A 25,663-nucleotide genomic window follows, 5' to 3' on the forward strand; every position below is an offset into this window, starting at 1 on the left:
AGTGTTGCGTACGGCCTGGACCTCTCCATGCGTTCGACGCGGCAGTCTGGGCTATCGCATGTGTCGCCTTCTGGTGTTGCTGTCGTCTCGGAGAGCTCGTTATTCCGAGCAGGAATTTATTTGACCCTATCAAACATGTCGCCCGTTCGACCTCGTTAACCTTTCATATGCTGCCAAACGGCACGGAATACGGTACCTGTCAGATACCATGGACCAAGACAACGCTTCGCGAGGGCGCAACCATATCCATTACGGCCCGTGACGACCCTTCGTGTCCTATCAAAGCTCTGAAACATCATCTTGCATGTAGCAAATCCATACCATCTCACGCACCGTTGTTTTCATTCGAAACAGCTGATGGCGGCTGGTCTCCCATGACCAAAGGCTGGTTTATGGCGCGTTGTAACGAGGTATGGATTGCTGCCGGACTGCCTGATATGCCAGGTCATGGCTTTCGCATTGGTGGTGCAACACACCTTCTTCTCATGGGCGTGGCACCCGATTTGGTCGCAGCACAAGGGCGTTGGAAATCAAGGGCGTTTATGGATTATTGGAGAAAAATAGAGTCAATCTTACCTCTGTTTATGTCCAGCGCGGGTTCCGCATCTCGAGTTTCTATCATCGAAGAGTCAATGTCGGCATACAGAAAGAAGTGGAAGTTATAAAATTGCTAATTACCCTGTTCTGTTTATGGACAGGGATCAGGCCGAGATTATCAATCTATTTTTATCTTATTTCTTCTGTACTTGCCTTANATCAGCTTGCTCTAGTTGGGGTGTCGTGTCTTCAAAGAAACGCGACCGTGGTGAGCTGCGCATGGTGGTATGGTCTTGTTGTCTTCTCAGACCCTTCACATGGGGCTTGGAAACCAGGATCCACACCGGCACGCTCAAAGCTTTCGGAATTCTCGACTCAATTCATTTTTTCAAATATACTTGTTTTCTTATCACACCTGAGATGTCATTTGCATCCGTTGAACAAGTATCAGATTTGAATTGTGCTAATTTCTTGAGATCAGCGCGACGCGTTTTGGATCCAAGTTGGCACATGCATGAGAATTTTCCAAAGCTTTCCCCCAACCCACGAATATTCGGATTTTCAATTGATTCAAGATTTAAAATTGAATTTTCGTGTTATCTCACATCTTAGCATCAGCGCGCTACATACAAAGCAGCGACACATAGGGTAGTAACGCGACACATAGGGTGAATTGCCGACACATTGATGCACTCCAGTGTGTTCCCCCTTTTTAGTGTGTCGATTTTACATGTGTTCGACACATTCAGATGTGTCGAACATATGTCGTCGCATGCCTGCTCATTTGCGCAACTTCAGTTCTTTTTTTTTTTTTTTCACAAGTCCTTCTGTACTCGAGTAAATGGCAGTAATATGTATATTCCTTATCTACATGTATATGGGAAGGTATACCTACTCTGTAGAAGTGGGAATTGGAAGGAGCGAGGTAGGGATGCCACCTCTCCCCTTCAATAACCCTTGCTAATCTAAAGTTGCGATCCCCACACTACCCTGCCCAAGCCGCATGCCCCTCCCCGATACTGAGTCCTCGACTCCCCGTACTAATAGCAAACGTTGTCGGTGCATCAGGTTGTTGGGAGGCATTGCTGGTGCTCGTGTCTTGGCTCGCTTGATGGACGTGGACGTGGTGGGGGTACTCGCGTTCGGGCTGGTGTTCATGTTTGGTTCACGGTCGCATTTGGGCTGGCGTCCGTGTTTGGGTGGATTTCCCGTTGTGTCCGCTGATATGGGGTGTGTGAGGCGGGGCCTGCAGGGAAGGGAGCGGGGGTGGAGGATAGGTGGAATCGTCGATGGAGCTATTGGCGGTTCGTTGATCGTCGTGGGCCCGTGGCTGTTTGTTGAAGGTGGTGGTGGTCATGGCGGGCACTCGTGGCTGTTCATCGATCGTGGTGATGAGCTCCCGTGGCCGTTCGTCGATCGTGGTTGTGGGTGGTCGTCCATTCATCGATCCTGGTGGTGGGCCCTCGTCGATGGTGGTGATGCGCCCTCGTGGCCGTTCGTCGATCCTGGTGGAGAGCCCCGTGGACGTTAGTGAGCTCTCGTCGTCGTCCATCGATCCTGGTGGGTCCTCGTGGCCAATCGTGGTGGGCGCTCGTCGTGGGGGTTGGGAGAAGAGAGGGTAGTGAGGTGTGACATCGCATTCGTCACCTCACCCAATTTGGATGTGTCCAGCAGTTTTGCTCGTGCTCTCATCCTCGACACAGTGTCGAGGATGAGCCTTATCCCCTTTCGGGGAGTGTGACGCTGTACGTATATCCTCCTGTGTAGATCTTATCTCAACTTCAAATGTGAATGTCCTTGACTATCTTTGACTCAATATCATTGTTGCGTAACAATCCAACAGCTATTTAACCGGGGGTGCGCCTACAACCCAAAACAATCGGAGTCCGAAGTGTTCAGTGTCGACTCTTGCTTCAAGCCTACCAACGATTTGTGATAGATGCAAGTGATGAGGGCTTCTAAGAAATCAGGATCTGGCTCGCTCAGAAAGGCGGTACTGAGGTCAGCGATTTACAACAGCTTGCAGCCAGAAGCCGACGAGATGTCGCAAACCACTACGTAATTCCGGCAAAAAATCATGACTAGTTGCTGTGTTTTTCGATCGATATATGACCAGCCTGAAACGCCCGATATGATTTATGAAAGAGATTGTCGTCTGCGTGTCTTATCTTGATCTGAGGCCAAGCTGTCAGGGGAAATGCCTCATGGGGAATAGAATGCTGTCGATGCTGTTGTAATTTGATTTTCTGGATGACTCTGAATGTGTCTTGTTCAAGAGGAGATTAAATGCTGAAGGGTATTTAATGAGGAAGAACATACACGAAACAAATCATCTTCACGCTTTATCCGCCATGTCTGCCTCAACGCCCATTCCTCAAGCCGACATTAACAGGGCCATGGATGATGCCGTCAATGAGTTAAAGTACGTTTCAATGAATAATACGTCCCACGTTGCCTGATGCATTACCCCTCTGCGTATGCAGCTCACCCGGCCACAATTATGCATCTTTGTGGAGTCGTTGCAACTCCATCAAGAAAAGGATGCTTATGAGTGAGGCGTCGGAATATTTGCTCGCAGAACATGAGAGAACTCCAATTCATCCACAACGCCTGCGGTCGCGACTGAAACACTACCTGTATCTTGGTCTGGTAGGTCATCAGGATTGTTGAGGTGCTAGTGCCCCCTCATGATGCTTTTTCACGAACGGCACAGCAATCGGAAATAACTAACAGAAGCCCTTCGCAATCGCCGCCTCGCCAATTTCCCAACCTTCCCGTTCCAAGAGGTCCGTACGAGTCTTATGAAGATATGCCCTCCCGGGGCAGTCCTGAGCGGGAGGGTATTACATTCACTCGACCTGCCGGTTCGCGGCCTTATCATCGAGTCCGTCCCCCTGCCTATGATGCTACGCTCCAAGTCGCAAGTCCGTCTCAGGCTTGGGCCTATGCTGGTCCTGTGGCGCCTAACTACTATGTTAACACACAATCAGGATTCAATAACGTCGGAGCTCCACCACAACCTGGATTCAATAACGCTCCACCACAACCTGTTCAAGGATCGGCGTACAGCCATGTGCAAGGACCGGCGGGTTACGCTCAATCTCCGGCACAATTTGTCCAAGGATCGGGACACCCAGCACAATACTATGGTCCACCTCTGCCAGAATACTACAATGATCAAGGACTAACGCCACCTTGGAATTACACAGGCCAGTAATTCTGACGAGTTGAATAATACCTCGCTGTCATTGCTTCTGTCCTGTTGTCTCATGAGTCATGACCTGACCTCTCGTCTGCAACTACCCCGGAATGATTTCAAAGTATCTCGTCTTCTCTGTATCTTGAATTTCTTTTTGTAACTGTTCTTCTTGTCCTCGTCATCTTGATTACGCCCCACTCACGTTTTTATCCGATTCGCCTCTGTTCTGTATCCCATCCGATTCCCGAATGACCACAACGTCCGTATTGCTTAGGCCTTTGTTTCTGTGTTACCCCAATGTTATCGTCTACATCATATCTGTATCCTTGTCTATATTTTGAGCGCAAAAGTCGTCTGTCATCAAGGAAAGTTCTTGAGGTAAGTTATCAGTCGGCGCCGTTGAAGGTTGACCATGGTCAATGCAACTGACAATGCGTGCATGCAAAAGAGGCAAGCGAGACGATGACGCTCACCTTTTGCTAGATATCGCATGGCAAGAGGTATCCCTCGTCGAATTTTCAGAGCTATACATGAAGCGTTGGAGTCTGTTGGAGTAGTACGCTGCAGCTCGGAAATGCGCCAACCACTAAAAGCTGTCCCAAGCGCCAGAGCACCCGACAAACTGTATATGCGCGCATCCAGGTGATGGAGATAAAGCATTGGCACCCGTAAAAATTAGCGCGCCACAGTGCGCAAGGATACAGCAAATAAATATTATAAAATTAAAATGGGATGGTCAATAATGTCAGGGAACAGCATTCAAGAGACAGGAAACATACTTCAAAGACCGGTGGTGTGAAGCGATAGCCCAGCCTGATACCTTACTTATCATCAAGAGTTTCGTGTGCCTGTCATACCTGCACCGTAGCAGCCGTAGAGCATTCCGATTAGCCCTGGGGAGGCGGACGAAAGAACAAAAGAAAAATGAGGAGCAGAAGATGGTGGTGACGATGGTCAAGAAGAAAAGACGTTGTATTGAAGAGAGCACCGGCAATAGAATGCCGTAGTATACCCGGTTAGTTAGTGAAGCTTTGACGTTTTGAAGACGTTCATGATACATGGTACACTTAAGAACATGGTTTATTATTGGCAGACTTCCAGACCCGCTTCAAGAGTAGTCGGCGGGATAACTAGCCCTTTGGATAGCGGCGCTCGCGGCTTAAGCGGATTCTGTCCGAACACCCTTTGACGTCAAAGATTCTTGGCGCTTCAAGTTGAACAAAAGCCACGTAAAGTCAACATAAATATACGATCACGGCTGTCGAAACGCCCTAAATTACCTTCATGATATGGTATAAATTGGATAAATACTCACAGTGCAACACGACTAGAAGGAGAGGAAAAGCCTGTCAACATTCTGCTGGCACGACGAGGATTTTACAGACACTCACATCCCTCTTCACCAGCTGAGTTTCTCATCATGTAACCGTTGAATGTCCCTTCGATCAGAATTAGAAACTACTTTAACGTTGTGCGACGGCTTACTCTTTCTAAAATCGACCATCTTTATCTCGACGCCGTCCGAGGTCAAAATTTCGCCCTTGACAACCCTTAACCAAGTGGGATGATCTTGAGGAGATTCTGGGAGAATAAACGTAAATTGTACAATGTATACAACCAGTGTGGGACCCACCAAATGATGAAACAGCTTTAAACCTAAACAAGAAACGAGTTAGTACTTTTGGTGGCTCCATCGGTTCTGCATCGTCCGCTGTGTACCCCGGATACTGGTCAGTCGGTACTTCTGGGGACTCGGGAATCAGGGAACTTGAATCGCGAATAATGAAGGCCATCGGTTCATCCACGGTGTATCCTGGATACCGATCGGTGAGTAAAGGTATATCGTCGCCATCGTTCATGGGCTCGTCACTGCTTATATTCTCGAACAGCTGCAATGACTTGCTGTTGTTATTGATGCCTTCTGCTCTAACAAGCCGGCGTCTCAATGAGGCAGCGTTGAAAGGGGGCGCAATGGACAGTGCAAGGATGCGCCCTAAAGCTGTATCTTCTTCGTGAAAGCATGCTTTCGAAGGAGTCTCGCCGTCTTGATTATAGAAACGATAGTGGACTGCAACAAAGGGTAATAAGCGCCTAGAAAGCACGGAACGGCAGCAGAAGACACTTCACTGTACTGCGAATTGGCCGGATTCTCGAGGGTCACCGAAGGTGGCGGAAAGCCACTGGATGTCCGTCTCTCGGCACTCTTGACAAGTAAAAACATGGGCTCTTTCTCGTACGAACCTGGTCCGGAATAGCTCATGATAGCAATGCGAGCGCCATCATTCAGGGCGGTTGGGCTTGTAAGCGATGAGTATATGTTCGCTCCCGAAAATCCTTCAATCTTGCATATGTAATTCTTGAGAGACGCAGCGGTATGGGGAGGTGTGACGGCTTTGGATAAGATACGGCCAAGGAAACGGTCATTGAAGTGGGCGGGGCTTCTTGATTCAACTGCGCCGTCTGCTTGGTAAAGGCGATAGTAAACTGTATGAACACGGATGAGAGTGAAGAACGTCCTGGAGTCAATCCCTTTGACGTACGATAACGAGGTCTGAAGGTGTTGGGCACCTCGGAACCTGCCTACGACCCTCAGGTGATGAGAATGAAACTTTGCCTTGAATCGACAATGTACTCACTCCTCCTTTACCATCCTTTGCAGGCGCTTCCACTGGTGTCCGAGTCTGTAGCCCCCAAGTTGTTAGACTGCTGCGCTATAATGGACCACACTTACTTTGTCTACTGGAGACGTTGGAACTGTAGTCGTTGCAGGTGTTGCAGGCGTGGATGGTGCAGCACCCATGGTTCGACCTTCCCTGGAGACTGCCCGTTGTCACGAAGAGGAAGGAACAGGAAGTGAGGCGGGCGTCTATCAAGCATTGGCTTCTGGGAAAGATGATTGTGGTCAGGTGAACGCAGAAGCGCATTGTGTGACAGAACATCTACAATTATGTAAGTATGAGCGCTCGGAATCTTCTCTCGTCAGATGAGACCACACGTCAAATCTGTAGAAATTCCCCTTCGTCACTGGACGGCGTTTTCTAGATAAGAGGAAGGAATATGTCTTTGGTCGTCAGCTTTCCCAGAGTCCGCGAAATTTCTCTGCCCTGCTGGCGCATGGCAATCGTCGTCAAGTGCACAAAATGATGAAGAAGATTGCGTCTGATTGCGTGTGTTTACATGGAAGATGTTTTCTCACGCTTCCAAGATGGTTAAATAATATTTATGGCAGGTGGTAGATCTAAGTATTTACATCCAATGACGCCTTGGCTATTGGATGTTTGCAGAGGCGGTTGCTTAGATGTAAATGCGAAGGAATAGCCAGAAGCTGACGAAAAGACAACTGTAGTCTAGTAGAAGACTGCGTAGACGAAGCAATCTGTTATCACGATAGCCTTCAATAACGAGTTGGATACATACCTGGCTGAGGGAGTGAGATGTTGAGACGAGAGCCTTGTGGAAAGGGGTCGTCTGATCCCACTCCTCAGCCATGAGAGGAGAATCTAAAAATAAATGAGTGTCAATCCAAGCGTGGATTGACGTAAGTCAAGCAGCGGCTCTTGTTGGTGAGCAGCGGCTCTTAGTCGCGTGTCAGCGGACACGCGACTGTGATTGTGCGCGTGCAAAACTAGCCCTGGTCGGCTTTCATTGGACTTGAGTAAACTTAGTTTAAACTCGACCTAATTATAAAACAAATCCAGCATACATTTACCACTTACTACGCTACAGTATCAAAACTATCCACCTCTGGTCACTGTGGGAAGTAAAAGCAATTCGATTGAGTGACATGGTCACTCAAACCAGTGTAGGGAGTGATTGTGTCACTCAAATTCAAGGAATTTTAAATGAGTGATTTTGACCTTTATTTCCAGATCACTCATAAGTCGTGATTTTTCCACTCAGTGATTTTTTCACTCATAACAAGGGGTTTTTTCACTCATACTTAAATCAATGACAGAGCTACTCTATACATGTGGGTGACCTCCGTGACAATGTCATGTCACATGTGATCGCATATAAACATACGCAACTGCGCTGTTGGACCATAATAACGAGCTGGCAGCCTCGCATTTTCCGTTACTTCTCCTCGCTGTGTTCAACGCGAGAGAGTACTAGGACTTGCGGGCTAGGACCATCCTATGACATGGAAGACAAAATCTTCCTCGCACGCCTGTGCATTGGCGCCGTCCGCTCCCCTGTATCCGCTGGCTTTGCGCTGGCTACTCTGCCCGCATTGCTATCCGTCTTCTGCAACGACTTGGCGCTCACCACGTCGAAATCCACGACCTCAACAGCCTGCCCCTCCTTGGAACCGTAGCCATCAACATGGCACAACGAACATGTCGGTAAGAGGGAATGCACGGTTGTGGATACCTTCTGGTGAGTTGGACGCATTCCGTGGTGTCCGCTGACACTGAACACTCACAGGCAAACGGAGACTGGGTCAATTGTCGCGACACCGCTTCCTGGTGCTATCGAGACAAAGCCAGGCTCTGTGACTGTCCCCTCCTTCGGTATTGAGCCTACCATTCTTGATCCCGTTAAGGGCAAGGAATCAGAAGGTAATAACATCGAAGGTGTTCTGGTCCTCAAGACGCCATGGCCGGCTATCGCTTGCACCGTCTACAAAGAACGCTACCTCGACATCAGCCGACAGTGAATTCACATATGATCCCAACAGTGAATCCGGCTTGGTCAAGGGGCTCGTGCTGCAAGTCGCAGGGTAATTGGACCGTTCGCGGCTCCAAATCTTGAGTGAAACACGCGTCCCGGAAAGGTGCGTGTTGTTTGAAAGCGCACTATGTGAAGATGACGTATCCTCATGTGTAGAATTATGAAGAAGATTGGGCGGCTTGGTAGCACCGTCGCTACAGTGGATGTCATTGAGAAGAGGGTGGCAGGATTGTAATAAACTTTTTATGTATTCTCAGTAAGACTTGACGAAATGAAGATCTTCCCATTGCCCCTGGTAGAGTCATCTTCAAGGGAGATTGGGTGCAATCGGTCCAGCTGTCTGGGTTAGAGCGCTCGCAGATCGCATCACGCAGTAGTCAGTTCGTCGCATTCATGGATCTTTTCTCAACTGATCGAAAACGATTTAAACATGTAGAAAATATATTCTAGACCCTGTTGACAAAGTAACTAAATGATTGGACATCGGGAATATGTCTTGATAATTCATCCCATACCTAATCTACGCCACCTAGTCAATCTTCTTCACTCTCACTCCCGTCTACACTACCAAAAAACTCTGCTTGAATATCCTCTCCAGTTCTGTCAATAATTCCCCATTTTCCGCGGGTCTTAACTCTCCCCACCACAGCTGATATTACCCGAAGGTCAGTAACGATAGCTGTCGTAGTGCGGTGATAGAGGGTGAGTTCAATTCCTGCATCCTTTCCTCCGGTGACACATGGTGTTATGAGAGCAAGGAGACGTGTTGTACCTCTGAGTTCAGATCCCCAGAAATTAGTGTCAGGTAGGGAGCAGACGAGGATATCCTCCAAACGTCCATAAAAGATTTCTCTGACCCATTCACCGGCAGGCGTCTTGATTGAGATGGTATACTATCAAAAAAGAAAAAACCGAAATAAATTCAACAATCATTCGCGTAGAATCCAGACTTACCCGGACATATGAGGAATCACGACCTGTTGACCTTATTTTTGCACATCTAATGGAGTCTCCACCATTAGAAATCCTAACCCTTCCCCAAGCTGGCATAATTTTCGGCAGAGCAGAATTTATTGTTTTTCTTGATTTTGAGGGAAGCATGGTTGAAAAATATCCCACAATCTTCTGCCGAATGGTATGGCTTGGGCTGTACTTCTTATCATAGGGGGCACCAAGGATGCTCATTTCATCTGTTTTTCAATTTAAAACTCATAAAAATTGGTGATAAAATAAATTCTTACAGTCAACGTACTTATGCTCAAATCTACTCAGTGAATTTGCATCCCGAGAATTCGGACTTGAGGATAGCTCTTCCTGGAGATCGTAACGTGAAGAAAGCTGGTCAAGATATGCTGTATGAAGAATTCTATTTGTTAGATTCTTCCAAGGGTGACGCCTCGATTGAAGGTTCTTTTGAAGATTCCCACAATAGCGTTCCATGTAGTATGTCCATGTCGTCCACATTGGGCCACAGAACCGAATATTGTCAGGAACATGGAGCAGCCCATGGATACTGAGGATGCAGACTGGAAGTCTTTCTTCTTTATACTGATAATAGAATCTGTGCATCCACATCTTAAAATGTGCATCCGGAAAAAAAGGGCAATATACCTTTCATATTGCCTTACCCATTCAATAATCTTGTCTTCCAACTCATTGATTTCAGCGTGTGTAATGGTAAATTTGAGGCACATCTTGATGATGTCTGCAAGGTCACAGGCATGGCGGTAGTATTTTGGGTGCTGAAACCTTCCGTTAAGAACAATTGGAGCAATATAAATGAACCAAAATGTCCAAGATTCTGCGGTGAAGTGCGACTGATCCATTGCAATATTCCGAAGAACACGAACAAAATTGGCTGGAATGTGTTTCACAGCCTCTGCTGTTTCGCGTCCAATCTCCTCCCATATGTGAGTCGCAACTTCGTAGTCCTCAGAGCCAACATCCAGCCCTTTGAACTTTCCAGTCCATAATTTTACAAGGGCTGGAATCACGTTCTCCGAGAATAGGTGCAAACCTTCCCAAGGTGCAGACCGCCCAAAGTGACTCGAGCCCACTCGCCTGATTGCTGGAAGTTTCTTGATACCAGTCTCCTTGGCAATCCGTTTTACCTGCGCTTTAGATTTAGCCGCATCGATTTTTTTGACAACTTCGAAAAAGCTCTCATGTGAACGCATGGGAAGATTTTTTGGATCCCAAGTTTTATGAGGTTTGCCCTTTGTCACCGGTGCTGTCAGTGGAACGTAGTAGTTGGTTTTTCTGTTTGTGACATCTCGAACACCTGTAATTTCGCAGGAGCGGCAAGGGCAGAATCCATTGTGACCTGTCAAACCCATCATTTTTTCGATTGCAATGATATCCCCCAGATCAAAGAGCTTGTAAGCGTGCAAATGAAAATGTTTTCTAGTCAGCGCGTTGAAGGTTAGAACTCCAAGCGCAAGTCGAGCACATTCATCATCGAATGGTGCAGTGAATGTTTCTATCTCCTTTGGCTGCTTCGGTCCAGGTACAAGTCCCAGACAGATTAAATACTCCAGATGAGTTCGTATTTCTGATGGGAGATTATAGTTCTTGACGAGAATGGGAGTGCCCGACGGGCCGCTTCGATGTCGTTTGAAAAGTAGGAACGCATCTGTGCAAACTGACAAGGCAATATCCTCGCTCGTTGAGAAGTACCGATGACCCAGTTTCTTTCCATCAACAGTCACTGTCGTTTGACAAAGGGAACGGTAGGCGAGAGAGTCAAAGACATCTGATATTGAGTTTGGGTCATGTTGATAATCGGCTCGATACCGCATCGTCTCGACTAGTTTTGAATTTTGAAAAAAGCCTTGCAGCCGGGGAATGATTGGGAGGTAGCCAAATGCTCTCCGAGGCTTTCCGTTAGAAATCCTCGCTTCCTGGCAATGAGGGCAGTGGGTGTGATTTGCATACCCCCCTGTGAATGCGATGCAAGAATTGATGCAACAATCATACCAGATTGGCTCAATTTCGGAGAGGATACCCATACGTCGCAGGATTATCCATTCTGAGCTAATTTCTAGCTTGTGACGAAATAAATGTCGCATTTGATTGAATGTTTGCCGCTCCATCCCACTCATCATCCGCAATTTGAAAGCTCTGATGTTATCGCGATCTTTGTCCGTCAAAATTTCATTTCCTATCACTCCAAAGTTAACAAGAGAATTAACTTTCTTTGAATTACGCACTGAGATCATACATAATAGCCTCTGATTGAGGACCTAGGAGGCCTTCCAAATCTTCAATCAGCTCTTCGGTCGTTCCACTCCCCTCGATATCGAAATCAGGTGTTAAAAAAGATTCAAATTCGAGACCCGAGATTGAACCCACACTTCCTGAATCATGATGATCTACTAAATCATCACTGACTTCGGAATCGCTTGTGTCATGGTAACCCTCTGAGTCACTGCCATATTCCGGGCTTTCGACGGCATTGTTTGCAGACCCGACCTCTCCGCCAAAAATCTCATCCTCATCATCAGCATCACTTTCGTCAACTCGCAGCTCATATGATCCCAAAGTGTTGTCCAAGGGATGCTCAGGAGAGGGTAAAATGTCAGCTTGATCAGAAGATTCCGCTGAATCAGAATCTCCTGTAGAAGACGCTATATATCTCTCATCTGCAACGCTGTAGTGTCGAAGACGCTGCGCACGACCAATGAAAGAAGTGCACTCCGGAGTGCAATGACAATGTTTCTTTGTTTCGTTCCTTTTCCGATACTTGGCTTGCTTCGCGATAGGGCTCCCAGATAGCGACATTATGGGTGGAGGATACTTGATCATCCAATCGCTCAGCGCTTTATTGATTGTTGTAACTTGTTTAAAATACAAGCTTTGATCGTGACCCTTTAACGTTTAACCCTCGATCGAGAATTAGTGTATCATCTCTGTCTTCCTTATGACTACTCTTTCTTTCCTTCCGGCTACCGTACACCCTTTTCGGCTCGATCATATCCTCCTCTCACACAATCTGGCGTGGAACGGAGCGTTTCAATGCGGACTTCTTTTTGTAAGTCTATCTTGCGCCATTACAGGTCCTTTGTTGACGATGTCCACTTGGAAGCCTGCATCTGGTCACATCCTCTACCTTTCTGCCCTCCATTCTTGCTATAGTATCTCCACTCTCTCAGGCGCACTTTCTTTATGCATATCTAACTGTTGTTCTGACCATTTACGTCGCCCGCGGACGCCCGAGCTTCAATCTCCCCGGATTCTTTTCCAAACCACTCCAGTTTGCACCGCCTGGAGCTCAGCCAAGCCCCATGAGGGCGTCCTTCCCTCCTTCAATGCCAAAGAATCGGTCACCCAAAACCAGTTCTTTTCCATTATTCAAACAAACGAGTATCGTTCTTCCGGACGAGCAAGGCTGTCCAAGGTACAGCACTCTCTAGTAGCGACGTAGGCTCAGATGTTTTGCACCCGCCACGGTCGATTTGGGGCCTCGGTTAGAGATACTTTTGGGAATGAGATCTATACTTATGACTGTTATGATATGACTGTTATGATCACAACTTTTTACAATCTCTTTTCGAGATGAGGAAACACGCGTATGCGAGTTTGTTCGTGTTGTTTTTCAAAGTTTGCATCACGTGCTACCATTTCTCTGAAGCTCAGCGCTCATGGTCTTCTACTAACTCTCATGCCTTCCAAGAAACTCAGTGATGCGGAGCGTCTTGCAGCGCTCGAAGCTGAGAACAAGCGTCTCAAGCGACAAGCTCGAGGTATGTGCAGAATTCACATGCCCAATCATGTGAAGTTAACTGCTCCTGCGAAGTGCAAAGCGCCAGGGTCCTCGAGAAGCCACAGCTTGCACCGACCGAAAATCTCATACAAAAACCTCAGGGAAGGGCTGGAAGGGAATACTCTACACGCATAGAAGTTGGCTTGAGTAGGAATAGATGGAATCGGCACCTTGTGCGTATTTCCTTGGATCCTAACTTCTGTGTCTAATGCGTGCAGTCAGAGAATTATCCGAACAATAGCCCAAAAGTACTTCGAGAGTAGAGTGACATTGTCAAAGCAACGCAAGCCAGTCGTGGAGAAGGTTGTTCTCCTAGTAAGTTGATCATCACCATTATTTCCATACGGCGGTCTGACACATTTGCAGATACAAGCGGAGATTAATTTCTACCATCAGTTTCAAGATGGATGGCCCATTCGTGATATCCTGGCCCGATATCTCTCAAACAAATCTTCGCGCAACAAGCAGGACATAGAGGCAGAGCGCAAGGACGCGAAAGCCGATTCACGAAAGCGGCGAAGGGATGCGTCCGAAAACTCTTCTGATGAAGAGGAAGGGGAGGACCAGGAGGACGAAGAGGACAGCGCAGGGGAGGATGAGCTGCATAAAGGGTATGACACCGATCATGAGGTGAAATCTTTGACGCATATATCAACGCTTTTACCTCCTGACAAATATTTCTCATAGGATTTGGCCAAAGGCAAGCGGAAAAGGAAGGGACCGTCGCCCAGTAGGGGAAAGGTATGTACCTATGGTTATATATGCGCATTTATCTCTATTTCAAACACGTCCCTTAGAGGCAACGGGTTGTAGAATCACAAAAGAAGACCGACAAATCACTCCCAAAACCCGTTTGTTTCAATTCTCGCATACATCTCACACTCTTGATTGACGGCAGGCTCGAATCCGAGATGCCGAACCTGCAAAGAAGAAATCGGACAAGCGCGCTGTCGAGGTAACATCCAAATATCACTTACGATGATAGCTGATGTTTCTCAAGAAATCAAGTGTCCCAACGAAGCGCGCGAAAAAAATTAAAGCCAAGGTGAGAATATAAACGACTTTCTGCGGCATCCTTCATATTACCGGTTGTGCAGAAAAATATCATAGTGTCAGATTCTGAAGATGGCGAACAAGTGAGTGGACGCACATCTATATGTTAGGGTCAAACCTGACTTCAGGCGGTTTTTCGAGGACATTTTTTTCGAGAACGCCCCAGAGCCTCGCTCTCCACAGGTAAATTGATGACTGTTCACAGATTTAGAAACTTACGGTACCCTCTAGCGTCGTAGATCAGTCTCTTTGGCAGGAGAGAATTCACCCCGCCGACGCACAGATCTTGTTCATGCCAAGGGTAAGGCCGGTTCACACCAGGTGCGCTTGCCCAAATACCCTAAGGCTGGCGCTCTCTCAAATCTTACTAGGACCTCACCGCAATTGATCATACAGATAATCTGGCTACCCGTTCGAAGGTGAGTGTGTAGGCGAGCTCGTTCACTTCATCTGAAGATCTTTCAGGGTAAAAGTGTCCGAGCTTTCTCGGAGCTGACCAACGCCAATGAAATTTCGACCTTCCGTGATAACCTCAGTCTCATAAATCAATGTCCCGTGGTGGGATGTGATGAAGACATGCCTGTTGAGCCTAGCGACGCGCTCACGGACCTCATTCATACCTACAACGAGCTCAGATGTGTTTCCGAGCCATTCGATAATGGGGAGCATCTGACAGAAGTGAAGGATGCGATATGCACGGAGATTCGCGCTGGAAACGTCAAGATGGATGGTCAGGATCAAGGTTGGCCTTCAGTCATCGACTTTCTTGATTTGCGAAGCCGCGTTCTACTGATAATAAATACACACCTTAACCGATTTGTTGGTAACCGGCAGCAGATAACGTCATCCCTAGCTTGGACAGATTTTTGTGAGAAGGTTCCGGACATCGACGCCCTTCGGAGAGACCTTTCAATACAAAAGCGAGTCGCTTACCTCAAAAATGTGGGATAGTAGGTTTCTCTCTCCTTCCTATCTGTTCTTGTTGATTACATTCGCTTCAGTTTCGGCGGCATGGGCGAATTTGTCATCATGAACACGCTTACTGCAGCGTGTCGTATATATCGTCCAGAGCTGTTCGCTCCTTTGGAACCACGGGAGTTTCTAGATTTTATCGTCATTCCCCATGTGGCAACTTTCCTAATGGCTCAGGATTACCACGACGGTGACATCGATAAACCACAATTCCTTGGCTGCTATCGCCGTATGTTGTGGTCGAGCGCTGAGTATGGTAGGATCGTGTTTCCCTGGCCAAGGCATGACAACAAGGACGCAACCATTATTGAAGAGGCAAATGAGAAATTATCGGTGTTTTTGGATAAAGACTCTTTCCTCGCATAAGCGTTTTCATCCTCGCTCAAAACTCATCTGACGATTGTGACAGGATTACATAAAGTTAGAGAGGCCAAGAGAAAATGTGAGTTTCGTTTTTTAACATAAGATTTCTCGCATAACTTATTGTTTCAGTCTAAACACCAAGATATTTCACTGAAGAGTCCATCCCCGAGCAACGCGAAAGCACGAGTCCCGAGCATATCTGCCACATCACCCCACCGCTCTGAAGAAATCGGTCACGCTCCCGAAGGGGGGCCCAACGAGAGGCGCGCCAGGTGTCAACCGGCACTGGAACACATGGATTGTGATGTAAGTCGTCCAAATTTCCTTTGTAACATCTATTTATTGTCAACTCTAGCCCGTCGTCCCACCAAAAATAAGGGATAAAAAGCAACGGCCACGCCAGATCGAGACGCTAAAATCGGTCAGTGATCGGAAGTAGCGTCAGTGTGGCCGCTAACATTGTAATACCCCCCTCAGCCCTCTCTACCCACCCCGAAGGACGAACCAACTCGTACTCTCCGCTCCAAAACACGCTCGAAGGTATTGGCTGGGGTCATCGTACCCATATGTTTCTAATTGTGTTGAATGTAGGCCGTATGATGGTCTTTGCGCCCACGATCTTTTTCGCTCTCTCACTCGCGGCTTCCGCATATACGCTTTGAACTCCACTCACTTCTCACACGCTGCCCTCACTCTTTCCCCTGTTCTTAGGAATTCGCTCCTGCTTCTCAATTTTGCTCTCACATTCTTTCGCGACGGGAATTGCTATTTTCGAGCCCTGCTTCAAAATCTTACCTACTCACGCTGCAGTAATGACTGCGCTTATATGTACTCATATGTACGGCCATCATCCGTACATATTGTAACCAGTAGTCCATAAATCCAAATGTTTTTCGCACATAAAATTGAGTGACAGCTGAACATAAATTTGAGTGCAACTTTGTTATGAAAATGAGTACTTTTTTTCACGAAATTGAATGACAATCTATCGTGGATTGGAGTGACAGCCTCTCGTCAAATTGAGTGTCAATTTCTTATCAAATTGAGTGTCTGTTTCTCATCAAAATGAGTGATTACAATGTCGCTTCGAGTGATTTTCGCAAACTAGAATTATGGTTTAAATCACTCAATACTGTCACTCATTTTGAGTGAAAACACTCATTCTGAGCGTATATGTCACTGAATTTACTGAGGCGTTTTCACTCAATCTAAGTGTTTTTACTTCCCACAGTGTGGTGGGAGCGCCGTGCGCGTCTCCGAAAGGAGCAAGAAGGTCGAATGAGCAAGACCAAAAATATAATATCATACCGTCCCATGAAGAATTTAACATTTCAAAAACTTCCTTTCGCTTCCACATCAAGATCAACGTCCGTCTCACTGCCCTGACCTTTGCTGTTTCTGAACGCCAGTGTGTCCTCGTTATGCGTGAACGTCTCCATCTGTATGATCCAACAACACAATTAGCCAATGTTTTTTTGGGGGGGCAAGTGAACGAACCCACCTGAACGTGTACACCAGACTTCACACCAGCACCACTTTTGAGGTGGTGAAGTGAGGCCAGACCTCTTGTATTGGCCATACCAGTGACTCCAGCCGATGAGGCCGTCGGTCCGCTGTGGGAGATTTTTGAGTATGAGGAAAGTAATAGCGACAGGGCAATCAGGCCTACTAGACTTCCAGACCTAAGTTGGTGAAGTTTGTGAGACGACGAACCGCGCGGCATGCGACGGTCTGGATGGAGTGTCCATATTAGTAATTGATAGTGTAGGTGGACATGTGACGAACGGAGGAGGCAACAACAGCGGGGACGTTGAAGATGATCGTCATGATCTGGTTGAGGTTAAGGAGCATGAATACGGTTGCGCAAAGGTTTGCCAGGAACCTGAAGAAGGGTGGATGGGTAAGATGTTTATTGCTGGAGCGAACTTTTATCAACTCACGCGATGATGAAGAAGATCAACCCGTCCTCGAATATCATCTGAGTGAGTCGGCTCCGACCAAGGAGATTCGCCGTCTTATCGTTGATTCCGAGGAGCTTGTAAGTGTTGAGCAGGAGGACGATAAGGTCGAAACACATCGAGTAGATGAAGATCGCGGCGAGGATGGTGTTGTTCGTTTGAGTGATGACGCAACCCACGCCGTCGACCCAGGTTGCTTTCAGTTGGATACCTGCCAGAGCGTCAGAAGAAGAGAGGGGTTCGGCAGCGACGTATCTACCTTGTAGGATCAAGGACCAGTGACCGAGAATGATTAGGACGAGGAGACCAACAATGTATTTATTTTGCGACCATATCGCCATCCTTCAATGGGAATTAATTTGACGTCGTGAAGATGGAGAGATATAACGTACGTTCGTATTGAAAGATTGATGCTTGCTAGACCCATTGCAGCATTACCTGCAATTTGATTGAAAGTGTACAGGGCCTGGCAATCGACCTTCGAAGTAACATCCATGGAAATAATGCTGCGAGTTAGTGGGTTGCGGTCAGCTAAGTAGTTTTTCTTAAAGAGAAAACTCAACAACTTACATCCCTACCAGCGCGAAAAGAAGGAGATATCTGTTCGCGAAGTAGAAGATCTGGACAATGATGAGAACAGTCCGAGGGGTAGGGTGTAGAAAGGTACAACCATTGGCCAACGGAATTTCTTCCTTCCCAACAAGAAACTGAAATCGAACTTTAGAGAAAGAAACCATTCGTATCTTGGGGTCGCAGTCAGGCCATATAGTTGATGCATAGAAACAAAAAAAACGCACGCGTATACCCCCAAGAGAACATGGATGAGTTTGATGAAGGCAGCCGCGTCCTTCTGCAGCTCTGCGGGTGATTTCCAGTCGGGCATTCTGGTTGCGAATGTGGAAAAGATCGAATGAAATGGAGGGGGAGGAAAGAATCGGGGGAGGTTGGAGTGGGGAGGTGGGAACAGCCTCTGTATCGAACAACGCAATCATCGTAGCTTTTCTACCTTTCTCCCAGTTGGCCCATGCAACAAAGAAGCAACCATTTTGTCGTGGTTAGGGCTAAAAGTAAACCGAAGGCCTCAAACAAGCTTAGCTCCAATAGTTTGCTCAGGTGGCCTTTTGCTCCAACTTGGAGGGCCGCGGGCCGACTTGAGGTTGATGAAATCCCAGGTTTGCCGAACGGGGGACAAGCAAATGCTCGGATCGATCTGAGGCGCCGATGATCTCCTTTTGAGGTATAAGGTCAGGTCACGTCCAGATCTGCATTTATATTGGTTTCTAGGATCTTATGGAGTCATGGTGTTGCGGAGCCCTGCAAAACGAAAGCACAATTTTGACGTTCCCTTGTTTTTTTAAGTGAAGTAGTACATTTTGAGGTATAAGGTCATGTCAAGTCCAGATCTGCATTTGAAGTAATCTCTGTGTGGGACTGGATTGAACGAATCGTGCCTGAAATCCGTCCCACAAGGGTTGATCAGAATCGGCGCCAAATCTAATCCACTGTCAAAGATGAGAGGAGACGAGAGGCCGTTTTTGAGGCTGTGGCCTTTGCAGGCATCGCAAGGGTGGTCAAAAGGAAGGGCTGAGCCATGCACATTGTACTTTGAATGATTTAGGATGAGAATTTCGGCCTCCAGAGTCCAGACAGTGCGTGAGGAAGAGTGAATTGGGTGAGAATGTGATCTTGGCATAACGTGTCACTGTCACTGTCAAAATAGACAAAAAATTAGTCTTCCTCTTTGCTTCCTCTCGGTAAGCGCCAAATTTTTTGTAACCTCGTAAGTAATGGTGGCACTCCAGCGTTTCTTTATTTTTACGGGATATCATTTCATTGCAAATTATTGTCGTGGCGTTGTGAAGATTGAGGCCTGAGGGTCCAGAACGTGCCAGCTATTTTTATTCCTCCATGGTCTGGCACGTCCAATCTTATTTTTTTGAGGATTGCATTTACATAGCCTATACGACACTGTTACGAAATTTCAAGTTTTTATTTGGGGGTCAAGCATCCGCATCAAATTCTCGGATTAGGAACTTTTTTGACTAGCTTCACACTTTCGGAGGTCTGACTGTCATTCTGGCGTCAGTAGTACGCACCGTTCTTACGGTAAACAAGGAAGGGCATGAATTTACGAACCTCTTAATTGCGGTGGTAGCACTCTAATGAAAGTGTCTTGATATCTCAACATTCTTGCAAAATCTCTAGATAAAATACAAAGTAGATACTTGGAGAGTTGTTGCCCCTTTCAAGAACCCTCCACTCTATACTCATCATTATCAAACTCGACCTCCTGTCTTAACGCCCCATTCAACACCAGCTCCTGGGTATATATCGGGAAGTTTTGCGACGAAATGGGTCGCCAGATCGATATATCTTCCACACACGAAATTATATACCGATCAGGGTTGGCACCCAAGATACGCGCAGTGGGCGCACTGTTGCCGACCTAAAGACAAGGAACGAATAAGAAAAGCACAGAGGGAAGAGGAAAAGGACGAACTTGACCACCATTTGCGATTATGACATTCCGGAGGAGTTTGACGTCGATTTTAACTCTGGGCGTAATGTAGAACGTCTTCCCCTCGAGAAGCTTTCCTCCAGACTCTTTCGCCCGCTTGAGGGACTTGGCCAAATCAACGTTATACTTCTTCTCCCCAGCTTTGTCTCGAAGTATGAAGTCCTTCTCCGCTGTAAATTGACTATTAGATGAGATACCGTGAGGGATAGTAGGGGTACTTACGAAAAAGTTTTTTCGCTGCGGCTGATGCTGTAGCCCACTTGTCTGTGAGTATGAAAGGAGAGCCGGAGAGCGCGCAGAGGAACTTCTCCGTACGAACTAGCTGCGCAGCAAGTAGATGTGTGCACTCAGATGGCCGAGTGGTCATTTTGACACCGAGTTTAGTCAGAGCCTGAGGTAATGTCAATGATCGCGTCGCAGCACAGAAGAGAAAGATGTACTTTGATAACGTCTTCACCGAGAGTGACCTGAGTCGTCATGACTCGCACGGATTTTTTAGACGATGATTTGGAAGATGGGCTGCGGGTAAGTGTCAGGAGGGGAGCATCAGGTGTCGAGCTGGACGTACTCATTGTCAACCTCTTCAGCCTTCTTACCCTTGGCTCCTTTCGAGACAGTAACAGGCGGTGTAGCATCCTCATCCTCTTCATCTTCCGCCTGTTTGCGTTTACTCTTCCCTTTGCCCTTGACAGGAGACTTGCGCGACACCTGTTCCTCTTCTTCCTCGTCAGAACTGACTGCCCTTCCCTTCCCTTTCCCAACTGGGCCCGCAGAAAGTTTGACGCGCTTCTTCTCTCGGCCTGCGTCTTCCTCCTCTTCCTCCTGTTCCCCATCAACATCCATCCGATCGCTCCTCCCTTCAGACGCCCTTTTCCTCCTCTTCCCGACGCTCGTCTCCCTCATTTCCCTATCACCCCATTCCACCCCGGTGACGCCGCCCCCACTCTTCCGTGACTTCTTCATCTGCTGCTCGAAGCTATTCATGTCAGGCATAATGACATCGTGGAGCTTTTGAGTTGCCTTAGTAGCGGCGTTGCGCCTGGGCGGTGCAGTTGAGATGGAGGTTGTTGGAGTAGACTCGTCCGTTGGAACAGGCCCATTCTTCGCCTTAGGCTGGGGCTTGTTTTTTGCAGAGGTGCTGGTGGCAGGTGTACCCTTCTTCTTGACTGGGGATTGTTGTTTTGACGTCGAGCCTTCAGCATTCGGAGTTGCTTTCGCTTTAGAGGTAGATGCGCGTGAGGGTGAATCGTGACCGCGTTCCCTGGCAGCAGCTTTGATGCTCTCCGTCCTCTTCAAGGCAGCCTTCTTCGTCGTTATTCTTTCCTCCTCCTCCTCCTCCTCCTCCTCCTCCTCCTCAGCAGAGCTGACTGGCTCCTTCGCCTTCGCCTTCCCGTTCATCTTCACGTTCTTCTCCTTCGTCTTCACGTTATTCTTCTCAGGGACTGCAGTGGTCCTCGCTACAGGAAGCAAACCAGGCATCAGCACACATCCCGTGCCATCGGAATTGAAATCGGATGGGGGTGGGGAAGGCGAGAGCGTACGTGTACGCGTACGTTCACGAGGATGTGAATGCGCACCTTTGGTCGTTGACCCTGATGCTAAGCCATCTTTGACAGCAACCTTCCGCTTGGGAGGTGGAGCTGGGAGATCAGCGTCCGAGTCTTTGTCCGCGTGAACTTCAAGTTTCTTCAGTTTACCTACTGGTGCTTCGTCAGAATCGGAGTTGGATTCGACGGGAGTGACTTTGGTTTTCTTTGTTGAGGTGGGTTTCTTGGGTGGTGGGGCTTTCGATTTCAGTTTTTCTTTCTTCTTCGGTGCCACTTCTTCCTCCTCTTCCTCCTCTGCTTGTTGTTCTTCATCACTCTCAGCAGCCTTAGGCTTTGGCTTCCCCTCATCGACTTTCTTCTTCTTCACCCGCGTACGTGCGTCCCCCTTTGTTGTCTTCAGAATGCTTGAAGTGTTATTTGCACTACCATTGACATCCCCCTCCTCGGCATCGCGCGTGACCCGCTTAACAAGCTTCTTCCTTGGCTTGACCTCCTCAACGACAACTACATCCAAGTCGTCCTCCTCCTCATCCACGTCCATTTTCTGCTCCTCATCGGTATTTTCACTCGGAGGAGCTTTCTTCGCCGCCGCCGCTTTTCCATTGGCTTTGGGTTTTGTTGAAGATGAAGTTGCAGTCACAGGCTTCTTCGCAGACGAACTGGCAGCCACAGACTCCTTCGTGGACGACGAGGTGGTGGCCACAGACTTTGCTGGCTTCTTCGCTGGTTTCACAATCTCCTCCTCCTCCGATGCCTCTTGGTCACTAACATCGCTGACCACGGCACGAGAGGCCTTCTTGCGGGCAGGCGTAATCTGCACCTCGTCCTCCTCGTCTTCTTCATCTTGTGCTCGAACGGGTTTCCTCTTAGACGAAGAACCCGACTTCGGCTGAGCAGCAGAAACTCGCTGATCCTCCTCTTCCTCTTCATCCTCTACATCCCGCGTCCGTGTAGATTTCTTCTTGGACGAGGAATTCAAATTTGACTTCGATTTGACAGCCGGAGTCGTAACCTCCACCTCCACCTCCACATCGTCTTCATCGTTTGCTCTAGCAGGCGCCCTCTTCGACGACCCAGGTTTCGACTTGGACGATGCACCCGCCTTTGGCTTAGCCTTAACGGCAGGGGTAACTTCCACCTCGTCTTCCTCCTCCTCCTGCTGCTCTTTGTCGTGTATTCGCGTGGACGTCCTCTTCTTAGTTGTGGGGCCTGACTTCGACTTGGCAGGTATCACCTCTTCTTCTTCTTCCTCCTCCTCGTGTGACCTCCAAGCCTTCTTAGACGAAGGACCCGGCTTGGACCTGACTTGTAGGGCTTTGACAGGCGAAGCAGGCGCAGACTTAACAGGAGACTTGAGAGGCGACAAAGGAGAAAGCTCGAGCTCGAGCTCTTTCGCCTTGGCCTTATTCTTCGTCGGCGTTTTCAAAGGAATGGCAACAGGGACAAGTTTCACCGGACTCTTCCTTGTAGTGGGTTTGGCAGGTGGAGAAGAACGCTTTGATGGTGATGAAGTAGCGGGTACTTTCTTCCCTGACGATAAAGCGCCGTTGAGCTTGGACTTGACCACAGGCCGGTGCATCTCCTCCTCTTCATCTTCATCTTCGTCGAATCTAAAATCATGGCCGGGAGCAGGACCGTCCACGTCCATCCCATAGTGCTCCTGCCTCTCCCTATCCACCATATGCACGTCCCCATCAACCAGGCCCTGGACCTCCCTCATACTGGCATCCGTACCCCTCGGTCCTTCCGCCTCTTGCACTGGCTCTCCCCACTCATCATCATCATCCCCCATCTCCTTCACCTCTTCCTCGATCCCCCGTCCCACACCCACACCCCTCTCACCAAGGAGCGTGCTGAAATCGACACCAGGGGGGAAGACGATGTATTTCTCCACCCCAACTGTGAGGTTGCGCCATTGGACAAAGCAATCTTCGAGCCAGGTATGGTTCACTACAGGGATGGACCAGGAGAGGGCTTTGGTTGCTTTTGTTCCTGTAAGGCTGAGTAGTGGAGTTAACGATTGGAAACAGCGAGGAAAGATGAGAAGAGGGGAAGCAAGAAGAAAAGGGGGAAAGGAGGGAAGGGGAAAGGGCACGTACAAAGCGGCTATGAGAACTGTATTTTTTCCCGTCATACTTGGGGTGAATGTGGCACCCATGGCGGTAATGAGTTTCTTGAGGTATTCCCGGGCTTCGCCTGTATAATTCGTTACCGTGATTTCCTGTAAAGTCGTTAGCATCACAGTCTATATGCTGGGGGAGGTAACAATTTGGTAAAGGAGCTACGTACGTGTAGGGAAAAATTCTCGATTGGCTTTTTCGGCACGGGATAGTGCAAGAGTTGGTCCAGCGGTCGGGAAAGGATACCCGTAGACTGGACGTGGAACACCCATGCTAGGGTTCCGATCGTTTTACCATTCCGGAAAGCCTGCCAATCCAATTCAAAGTCAATACTCCCTATCTTTCGAAAGAAGTGAAAAGAAAAGCTTACGCGAACGTAAGGCCTCCCACTCCGCCACCTCGTAACAAGTATATCACATTCCTTCAGTGCATCCGCCTCTTTCCTGTCCATCTCCCACTCCTTTTGTTCCTGAACCTCCTCGTCAGGGTCTTCCTCATCTTCCTCGTCGTCTCCAGCGTATCGTACAATCTCGCCTCCACACCGACGGATACCCACCTCGACGGCGTCTCTCCGACCTGCAAACAGTCGAAGAGTACGGCTGAGCAAGATACGGCGGCCGCCCCATACATTACTGATGTGCGTGTTGGTGTCCGTATCCATGCCACCAGGCGAAAGGGGATGAATGGGTGGAGAAGAGCCGTCGGCAGTGGTGTACATCACAGCTGTGGCATACAACGATTTCTTGACTTCATTTTGCTCCGTCCCATCATGTGCTCCGTCCTTCTTGGCACCATAATTCACCCCATGCTTCCCCTTCAATAGTGGGGGGTCAGGCCATTCATACGGCGCGATACTTAGCCCTCCCATCCCCAAGCGTACAGCATCGTCGAACCAATGGGGAAGTACCACTTTTACATGGGTGAGTTCCTGGAAATGCAACGCTGTGGCGTATTTCTGGGAATTGGGCGTTATAGCGAAGAGGTGCGTAACGTCTTTTGTCAATCCGGTACGCCACTGTCCACCGAGTGCTGTTATACCGGCGGAGAGGACTTCGAGGTCCGATGTTGGTAGCTGGGTTACATTGTCAGTTTGAACGGGAGGAGTTTATTGAAATTGTAAGACATACTTCGGCTGCGCAGGCTACTACCCCAGAAAAAATCATAGCTGGGTCGGGTGAGTAAAATTGAGGTCTATACAACGCGTTAGACACTGGTAAGCATAAAATGCAAGGACTCACTGTTGCATTTTTCCCAACACAAGCGACCGATCTACCCATTGGTCCTATAGACAAGTCAACAACGTTCACTGCTCCAAAAATATGCAACACAAACCGTAACAACATGTACCCCAGCATCTACCTCCCCCGAACCCTCAAACCGATGCGAGTTCGTGATAATGTGCGTGGCATCTTTCAGCGTCGCTGCAGCTGTCGCCCCATTGCTGTCCAGGACTTGTCGGAGGTCGTCCTGCCGATCTTGTGGCAGAGATGACGAGAGAAAATAACGCACGGACGCGAGGAGTTGCATCCCTGCGTTGGGTTGCTCGTCGTTGTTCTGATTCATGAGCTTCGGACACGACCATCAACAGAAGTTGTGACGTTACACTCGCGTGACGTACTCACCTCGTGATGAACGCGTCAATTCGCCAGTACCAACTTTCTACCGACACTGAAATCATGGGTACGCACGATATCATGATTCCGTTTGTCTCAACACGACTTCGTAGTAGAGTATTCCAAGACGATGATCGACATATTCACATCGAGTCAGCTCAAACTCCAGCTTCAAGCACAGGAGTCGGAAGGCTCAAGTTCTGCCTACCACTGATTATAGTGCCTCAAATTCCATTCAACGAGACTACCTAGCCTCACCATCCCTACGTCTCGCGCTTTTCGACTCTTCCTTCATCTCAGATTCGGATTTCGCAGTCCCGCACCAAACGAGCAAACAGTAAGGTATCTTC

At 48.2% G+C, this 25,663-nt stretch overlaps 6 protein-coding genes across 6 annotated transcripts; 3 read left to right on the forward strand and 3 right to left on the reverse strand.

Annotated features, from left to right (window-relative positions):
- Positions 1–2,888: 2,888 nt before the first annotated feature.
- LACBIDRAFT_328746 (uncharacterized protein) lies at positions 2,889–3,754 on the forward strand (the record flags this gene model as incomplete). Its single annotated transcript, XM_001882747.1, has 2 exons — positions 2,889–2,945; positions 3,191–3,754. The coding sequence occupies 2 exons, from the start codon at positions 2,889–2,891 to the stop codon at positions 3,752–3,754; spliced, it is 621 nt and encodes a 206-aa protein (XP_001882782.1).
- A 1,253-nt stretch (positions 3,755–5,007) lies between these two features.
- On the reverse strand, positions 5,008–6,660 carry LACBIDRAFT_328747 (uncharacterized protein; the record flags this gene model as incomplete). Its single annotated transcript, XM_001882865.1, has 8 exons — positions 5,008–5,016; positions 5,052–5,063; positions 5,128–5,142; positions 5,199–5,317; positions 5,370–5,804; positions 5,864–6,312; positions 6,384–6,447; positions 6,468–6,660. 8 exons carry the CDS (start codon positions 6,658–6,660, stop codon positions 5,008–5,010), a joined length of 1,296 nt encoding a protein of 431 aa, XP_001882900.1.
- Positions 6,661–7,730: 1,070 nt separating this feature from the next.
- Positions 7,731–8,393, forward strand: LACBIDRAFT_300018 (acetate-coa synthetase; the record flags this gene model as incomplete). Its single annotated transcript, XM_001882748.1, has 3 exons — positions 7,731–7,964; positions 8,052–8,113; positions 8,162–8,393. The coding sequence occupies 3 exons, from the start codon at positions 7,731–7,733 to the stop codon at positions 8,391–8,393; spliced, it is 528 nt and encodes a 175-aa protein (XP_001882783.1).
- A 4,028-nt stretch (positions 8,394–12,421) lies between these two features.
- Positions 12,422–16,219, forward strand: LACBIDRAFT_328749 (uncharacterized protein; the record flags this gene model as incomplete). Its single annotated transcript, XM_001882749.1, has 18 exons — positions 12,422–12,437; positions 12,463–12,803; positions 13,038–13,149; positions 13,411–13,484; positions 13,536–13,799; positions 13,857–13,910; positions 14,068–14,124; positions 14,155–14,214; positions 14,267–14,305; positions 14,454–14,543; positions 14,594–14,641; positions 14,688–14,964; positions 15,076–15,172; positions 15,224–15,527; positions 15,604–15,636; positions 15,687–15,863; positions 15,913–15,982; positions 16,035–16,219. 18 exons carry the CDS (start codon positions 12,422–12,424, stop codon positions 16,217–16,219), a joined length of 2,298 nt encoding a protein of 765 aa, XP_001882784.1.
- Positions 16,220–16,888: 669 nt separating this feature from the next.
- On the reverse strand, positions 16,889–18,398 carry LACBIDRAFT_300021 (uncharacterized protein; the record flags this gene model as incomplete). The annotated part of the gene is made up of 9 exons (XM_001882866.1): positions 16,889–16,996; positions 17,059–17,170; positions 17,227–17,288; positions 17,343–17,439; positions 17,498–17,857; positions 17,908–18,021; positions 18,086–18,135; positions 18,186–18,258; positions 18,313–18,398. 9 exons carry the CDS (start codon positions 18,396–18,398, stop codon positions 16,889–16,891), a joined length of 1,062 nt encoding a protein of 353 aa, XP_001882901.1.
- Positions 18,399–19,760: 1,362 nt separating this feature from the next.
- On the reverse strand, positions 19,761–25,263 carry LACBIDRAFT_328751 (uncharacterized protein; the record flags this gene model as incomplete). The annotated part of the gene is made up of 12 exons (XM_001882867.1): positions 19,761–19,961; positions 20,016–20,203; positions 20,256–20,424; positions 20,474–20,552; positions 20,602–23,580; positions 23,680–23,801; positions 23,870–24,007; positions 24,071–24,772; positions 24,828–24,891; positions 24,939–24,982; positions 25,033–25,167; positions 25,210–25,263. 12 exons carry the CDS (start codon positions 25,261–25,263, stop codon positions 19,761–19,763), a joined length of 4,875 nt encoding a protein of 1,624 aa, XP_001882902.1.
- Between the last annotated feature and the right edge of the window lie 400 nt (positions 25,264–25,663).

Source organism: Laccaria bicolor, genomic scaffold (assembly GCF_000143565.1).
Source record: "Laccaria bicolor S238N-H82 LACBIscaffold_18 genomic scaffold, whole genome shotgun sequence".
In the NCBI taxonomy this organism is placed as follows: domain Eukaryota; kingdom Fungi; phylum Basidiomycota; class Agaricomycetes; order Agaricales; family Hydnangiaceae; genus Laccaria; species Laccaria bicolor.